The sequence below is a fragment of the Oxyura jamaicensis genome, chromosome 6 (genome assembly GCF_011077185.1).
Source record: "Oxyura jamaicensis isolate SHBP4307 breed ruddy duck chromosome 6, BPBGC_Ojam_1.0, whole genome shotgun sequence".
NCBI classification, from domain to species: domain Eukaryota; kingdom Metazoa; phylum Chordata; class Aves; order Anseriformes; family Anatidae; genus Oxyura; species Oxyura jamaicensis.
The window spans coordinates 31,441,336-31,448,492 of NC_048898.1; the positions used below are offsets into that span (position 1 = coordinate 31,441,336).

At 38.6% G+C, this 7,157-nt stretch overlaps 1 protein-coding gene across 1 annotated transcript in view; it reads left to right on the forward strand.

Annotated features, from left to right (window-relative positions):
- LOC118169119 (deleted in malignant brain tumors 1 protein-like) overlaps positions 1-6,622 on the forward strand; it is an 8,893-nt gene extending 2,271 nt beyond the window's left edge. Inside the window, exons 4-10 of the mRNA XM_035330113.1 lie at positions 305-346; positions 1,203-1,356; positions 1,567-1,772; positions 2,397-2,569; positions 3,125-3,513; positions 5,395-5,672; positions 6,328-6,622. Coding sequence (XP_035186004.1) covers positions 305-346; positions 1,203-1,356; positions 1,567-1,772; positions 2,397-2,569; positions 3,125-3,513; positions 5,395-5,672; positions 6,328-6,500 — 1,415 coding nt within the window. The 3' untranslated portion in view covers positions 6,501-6,622. The remainder of the gene's footprint in view (positions 1-304; positions 347-1,202; positions 1,357-1,566; positions 1,773-2,396; positions 2,570-3,124; positions 3,514-5,394; positions 5,673-6,327) is intronic.
- Positions 6,623-7,157: the final 535 nt, after the last annotated feature.

A 7,157-nucleotide genomic window follows, 5' to 3' on the forward strand; every position in this document is an offset into this window, starting at 1 on the left:
ATAACTGTGGCCACCACGAAGACGCCGGTGTTGTCTGCTCAGGTACCGTTGGTTTTCCTCCATCAGTCCTGGCGTGGTTTCCTAAAGTGCCCCTACTTTGCCTGTTGTGGAGATGGTTCAGAGCCTTATTTCCCATGTCTATTTTGCTCTGTTCCTACTCTGGATGCCCGTGCTTAGACCCCCACACTCTGCATCACCAGTTCAACTGGGCAGCAGCAAATTCACCATTGCTGGGAGCAAAACCTGGTCATGTTCCTTCCTCCCGAAGTCCCTCACTTGCTTCTTTCTCTTCCTTCCTCTGCAGCTGCAATAACCACAACGAGCTCATATCCTACCACATCTCCAGGTATGTCTGCATCTCCCATGGCTCCTTTCTGTGCGTTCTTATCGGGAGGCATTGGTTAGCAGCCCAAGCAGCTTGACAGTCTGATGCTGCCCAGTGCCAGGTTTGGATGGGAAAGACATGGTGCTGGAAGCCACACGCACCAGGGCAGGTTATGGTGCTGCCCCTGGGGCTGTCGTGTGCCTTGCCTGCAGCCATGGAGAGTGGAAAGCTTCACAAGAGTCTGTGCTTTGTTCTTCAAGATGTATCTCTTCAGAGATAATATTCCTCCCTTGTGATTTTGGAGTACACTTTTTAATAGCCCGGATTAGTGGTTGTATAAATACCTCAAACCCTGTTCCTACTCCAGTTTTAATTACTTGATGTGTGTTTGCGTTTTTCACTATTTTCGTCTGCATATATTTTGATTTGTTTTAATTACTAATGCATAGGCCGGAATTGTAGTAATTACACTCTTTAATTTATTCCATATAATTAATACTTTTCCTTCTTGAATCCTACATACTGCTCCTGTATGACTCAGTTTCTTCTGGGGATAGATTTCAGCCTCTGTTGATTTTGTTTCTGACCTTTTCTATACCTTGTATTATTTGCACTATTGTCTCTTTCTGTCTCTTGTACACATATATGTGTTAAGTCCACCAACTTCAAAGTAGCACAGAAGAGTCAGAATTCTTTGATTAAATCACCCTTGTAGTCTCAGTTAGAAGAGCATATCCATCCAGTTTCTCTAGAGACTTTACCAACAGTTGCTATGGCTTGGGTACATAAAACGTATATTTATTTGTTCATAGGCAAATCTATGTCAATCACATCTGTATCTTTTTTTTTTTTTTTTTTTTTTTTTTTTTTTTTTCAGCTAGAAAATATTTTTGTGGTGGCTTATTGTCAAGATCCTCCGGAACAATTCAGAGTCCTTTTTATCCTTCAAATTATCCAGATAATGCAAATTGTTTGTGGGAAATACAAGTGATGAATAATTTCCGCATTATGCTCACATTTAGAAGGATTCAGTAAGTAAATTTCTTGTTCCTTGGGCAATAATTAGGGCCCAAATCTCAACTGAAAGCACAGTTCCCAAGTGTGTTTCCAATACTTATAAAGGAATTTTAAATATTATCTGGAAATTGTGTGAGTGCAGTATCTTATTTTATTGTTTGTTCAGCACTTGAAACCTGAAGTTTACCGAATGTGTTTACCCTATATTCATGTTGCTTCCTCAGGTTGCAAGGTGGATGCCAGAATGACTATATTGAGATCTATGATGGGCCACCCAATACTTCTCTGCTTCAAAGAATTTGTTCTGGTTATAACGTTACCTACACATCATCCTCAAACCTAATGACCATCAGGTTTCACAGTGACTCTAGATATTCAAGTAGCGGGTTTTATGCTGAGTATCATACCTTTCCAGCAGATCAGAATACCAGTAAGTTTCCTTCACTTAATAATGTTTTCTTTGCTAAAAGGCTTTTATACCCTGATTTTATTTGCCAGATAAGTATTTGTTAACATTGTTGAGCCACTCCCACAAAGACGATATTCCTTCTTGAATTTCATAACTAGTTATTGACTGATCACTTTCAGACAATAATTGCTTTTTACTTTAAAAAAGACCTTCAGCTATGTAATTAGTTGCCCTTAGATGTTTTCTATGATGGTCAGTCTAAACTTATCTTTCTTATCACCTCATTACTTGCACTTTTTTTTTTTTTTTTCTTTAATCCTTGTGGACAAATTTTCATAGAATCATAGAAATATTGGTTAGAAAGGCTATCTGGAATTTTTCTACTCCAACTTTTCCAAGCAGAGCTATTACCTACACCATATCAGCTTCATTAAACATTTATCTATCAATGAAGGCAAAATTGGATCTTGAGCTGCTGAGGTTTGTCAGAGACTATTCATATCCAAGTGTAAAGTGTAAAAACAAGTGTTCTGGTTTATGAATTCTCTCCCCTAAATGGTAGTAGCTTTTGCATTTGGTGAAGTTTTAGCATGTAAGCATTATCAATTACCTGAATTCACTAATAATATATGTTTTCTTCACTAGCCCTTGTGTGCTTGCCAACATACATGCAAGCAGTTATAGAGAGAAGCTATCTCCAGTCACAGGGCTACTCACCGTGGAGCACCAGCTTGTCTGATTCTTCTTGTAAACCAACAATTACATCGACTCAGGTTATATTCAAAATTCCATACAACAGCTGTGGTACACGTAGACAGGTGGGTATCAATGTAGTCTTGAGAGGTCTCCAGGTCTGGGCATAGAAATTTAGTAGACATGTGGAAAACTGTCAAAAACCACAAGGCGCATTGTGGTCCAATGGTATTCAAAACACAGATAAGAAGCATGCATTTTGGGAGGCTAAGGTCTGTTAATCATTCCTACTTGTCCTTCCCAAGTATTAGGTAGTCTCTGTATCTATTTCAGAGTGAGAAGAAAATGTAGGATAGAGCTGAGTGAACAATCCCATCCAGGGTGCTTTGGGTTTTTGTGTATGACGTATGAGGAAAAACATCTTTAATGTGAGGGTGACAGAGTACTGTAAGAGGTTGCCCAGAGAGGTTGTGGAGTGATCCTGTGCAATGTGCTTTAGGTGACCCTGCTTGAGCAGGTGGTTTGGACTTCCTTCCAACCTCAACCATTCTGTGATTATGTGATTCTGTGGCAAGTTATTTCTGAATAATACGAGGACCTGGCACATACAGAAGTTTATACTACACAGTGTGAACATGACTACATGTATTAATTTTGCACTTATCTAATGTGTTGAACAGGGCGACAATGAAACGATCACCTATTCCAATGTGATAAAAGCATCTATTTCTGATTCCATCATCAAGAGGCAAAAGGACCTTCATTTGCACTTTAACTGCAAAATGCTACAGAACACCTGGGTGCAAGTAATGTACATTGCTGATGACGTTGTTAATGTCACTGAAACCCAATACAGTAGATACCATGTGAACCTGACATTCTACAATTCCTCATCGTTCCTGTGGCCAGTGCATGACTTTCCTTACTACGTTGACCTGAATCAGGATTTGTTCCTTCAAGCTTCTCTTTACAGCTCTGACACAAATCTGGTGTTGTTCGTGGATACATGTGTGGCATCACCTGATCCTAATAATTTTACAACACTGAATTATGAATTAATCAGAAGTGGGTAAGAACTTTCTTAGGATTTTTTTTAAATCTGTGTACACAGTTCTTAAAGTGCTTCACTTATGAAAGAGGTAATTTAGTGCCAGTGTACACTGATTGCAATTCTCAATACAAATATACTTCTAAGAAAGACTTTCTGGCAAAGCCTGAATAAAATTACATATGATAATTGAAATTCTATTCAGAATTTGCAGTAAAGCACTGAGGTCTGAACTTGTTTCTGACATAGATGAGTGAAGAATTTCGTCCCTATATCTAATCTAAATATACCCTCTTTTAGTTTAAAGCCATTACCCCTTGTCCTATCATTGCATTCCCTGACAAAAAGTCCCTCCCCAGCTTTCCTACAGAGCCCTTTAGGTATTGGAAGGCTCGCGGGAGCCTTCTGTCATGCTGTTTTGCAACAGTGTTATTCAAATAGTGTTAATGATAACTAGATAATGATAACTAGAACACAACATAGTCTGTTCAAAAAGAAAGCAAATTCCTTGGACTTTTCTTGCTATTCCAAACATCTAGGACATTCTGCTTGATTTGCTACAAAATGTGACTTTTGATAAAACAGTTGTGGTCTCTTGTAAGGGACACAAAACAGACAAGGAGATAGAAGCATAAAAGTGTGACTCTTGGAGTCCCATTTCCTTCTAGGAAGGAAAGGCCTATGCTAATTTATTTCCCTTCTGTGCTTGATAGAATTTGAATCTTTCTGCCTCCTGGGAGGGTGTTGATATTGGTAACCTTAGCAAGGTAGGAGTGTAGTAACCTACCACTAGGCTGGAAGGTTACGGCTTGTATCAGGCTTAAATGTCCCAGTGTCTATTGCCTGCCAAGTAAATGGCTTCCTTTTCACACATTATGTGAATATGACAAAGGTTTTCCTCTTGTTGGGATTTCTTTTGATTTTTCGTTTTATTTGTAAAAATACATATTCGTTAAGCTTTGTGAGCAGGACACTTTCGCAGGAGATGGAGCAAATAGATTCTGATATTTGTCCAGTTAATTTTTGTTCATATATGATGGAACTGTGTCAAAGGGAAATGTATTGACTGAATGTCAAATCAATAATATCCGTCTATAAATATGGGTGTTGGGATATCATTGCAGTCTAAAATAAACCGTGAGGACTGTAAGGTCTTTATTAGGCAAATGAGCACAGTGAAATATTTTTGGAGATAAAAAAAGTAATTAATGACAACTTTGAAATATTCTGGTGTAACAGCTGTGGGTAAATCATTTCACGGTTGTTAAATTTATCTGGAACGACCAAGATCTAGTTTGGGTAATTGCAAAGACGAGTCACTGATAGAGAAACTCAGTGACAAGAAAGTTAATGTAGCAACATACTCTGTGAAATGTGGAAATGTTTCACATCTGTCAAGTGTTGGGACAAATGTTGAGCAAGGTACAGTTGGGACAGGTGTTGAGCACAGTACTCTACAAACACCGAAGGAATAGAGAGGCTACTGCTTGCCTCTGATGGTGTATATCAGAATATTTTATTCTTCCAGGGTAGAAATAGGCCCTTTCTGCTTCTGCAACAACCTGTAGGTAACCCTGTTAGCAAATGCAGAACAGGTCCTCACCTGTACCTTAAACACAGAAGACATCAGAACTACTAGTTATTTTTCAGCTAATCATGTTTACAAGAACTTTGTTGAGTTATGAAATGTATCTATTTTGATTGAAAACACTGGCACTGCTACAAGTTTTTGCCTTTTATTTTCTCTTGCTAAAAACATACTTAAAAAAAAAAATCCTTTTGAGTTCCCTTATACTCTTACCTTCTGGTTTTATATCTGAACCTGAAGCATATTGCACAGAGATAGGGTAATAGTGTTTCTATTTAAGACAACTAATCTGTTACTTTCATATCTCTCTATAGGTGTGTCAAAGATTCTACCTACTCTACTCACTATGCACCATACAGAAATGTCAGTCGGTTTGCCTTTAATGCATTTTCATTTGTTGGACGATACCCGTCAGTCTTCCTGCAGTGTGAGCTGGAGGTGTGCAGGCACAATGACTATTCTTCTCGCTGCTATCAAGGCTGTGTTAACAGGTTCAAGAGGAATGCAGGATCTTCGCAGGAAAAAATGAGTGTTATTGTTGGACCTATTCAACTTCAGGAGGCTCCCACTGAGAACAGAAATGCTGGTATTGGTAAATAACTTCCATTTGTATTTAACGTAGGACTCTCTATGTTGCTGTGTCTTTACGTATCAGTTCAGAGATCTAGTTCTGAAATATGCCTTTGCTGGTTTATTCACAACTCTGCTATAATTATTATGGGTATTTTTCTTTTCATAATGGATATAAAATTGTTTCATAATGTTTACAGACTATTTCCTTTTTATCTTAGATCAACTATTTATTCTGCATGTGTCAATTGGCAATTGATTAAGTTCTGGAAGAAAAATGAGATGTAACCCATCTATCTGCAGGATCTGTATTAGATTTTCAATGCTGTCCCTGTCTTGCATATCTCTTATTTATTAGTGAACAATCTATAGGTCCCCTTGAAAATGCTTCCCAGTGTCCTATAGCTGGTGTTTCTACTGTCAGGAAATAGCACTTTATCGTCTTAGAGTGTAATCATTATAAATTCTTAGTTGCTTTATAATTTCTTGCCGTAATCTTTACTTGCTTGGTACGGCCACGGGATCATTTGTTAAACAATGTGTGATAAAGCAATTTGTTTTCTGATCAGACACACACTGCAGCATTTTATATCAATTTCATCTTTGCCTCGCTAACTTTGAGATTAACCAGCTCAGTAAACAAATGCAAACCACTCTATTTGCTCTCTTGTGCACAGATCTGGCCTCTAACACCCAGGGGAGAGGGGAGTCTGAGAGCTCAGCGCCTGCTGCTAGCTCTCATGTTCCTCTGGCTGTGACTGCCGTGGTGCTGGCAGCTGCCGTCCTCACCGTGGGAGGATTTCTTCTGAAGCGCAAACTGCAGGAACCCACCCCGTACCAGATAATGTGAGAGGTGACCAAACATCTGTAGGTGGAGGGTGGAATTTGAACATTTCAGCACATCTCAACTGAGCTCCTACTTTGATAGTCTGTCTCAGGAGACTGATTTGGGTGGCTTGAGAAAGCAGTGATTTCTTTTGCTGTGCTTATATGCATATAAAGCATATGGTAGTGTTTTACTGATATGAGATACTCTGGAGAGTAAGCCAAGAAAAATATTTATTTTGGGTAAAAGTATCTCCATAATCAGACATAAGCAAAAATACACACTTTGCACATAAGGAATTGCTCCAGTACAACCTTCCCTGTTTTGAGGGACATTACTTGGTTCTTCACATTTAGGTGTTTCTCTGAGAAAATGTAGACCATTTCTGAGCCTTTGTATAGAGGATGAATATAATCAAACCTGTTATGTAAATGTGTAATTAATAAAAAACAAAGAGAAAACATTTTTAGAGCAATATTTTGTGTATTTGTAAATGCGCTGCCTATGTGTTTGAGCTCCCAGCTAAAATATTTTCAGATTGAAGAACAAGATTTCTGACAAAGTGAATTTGCCAAGCAATAATACGTGCTCTCGTTCTTACGCATTTCTAAATCCGTAGTGGTGGGTGGAAGAGAGAGTGTACGTAAGTTGCCATAAGGAAGTGCCACCGGTCTCCTATCC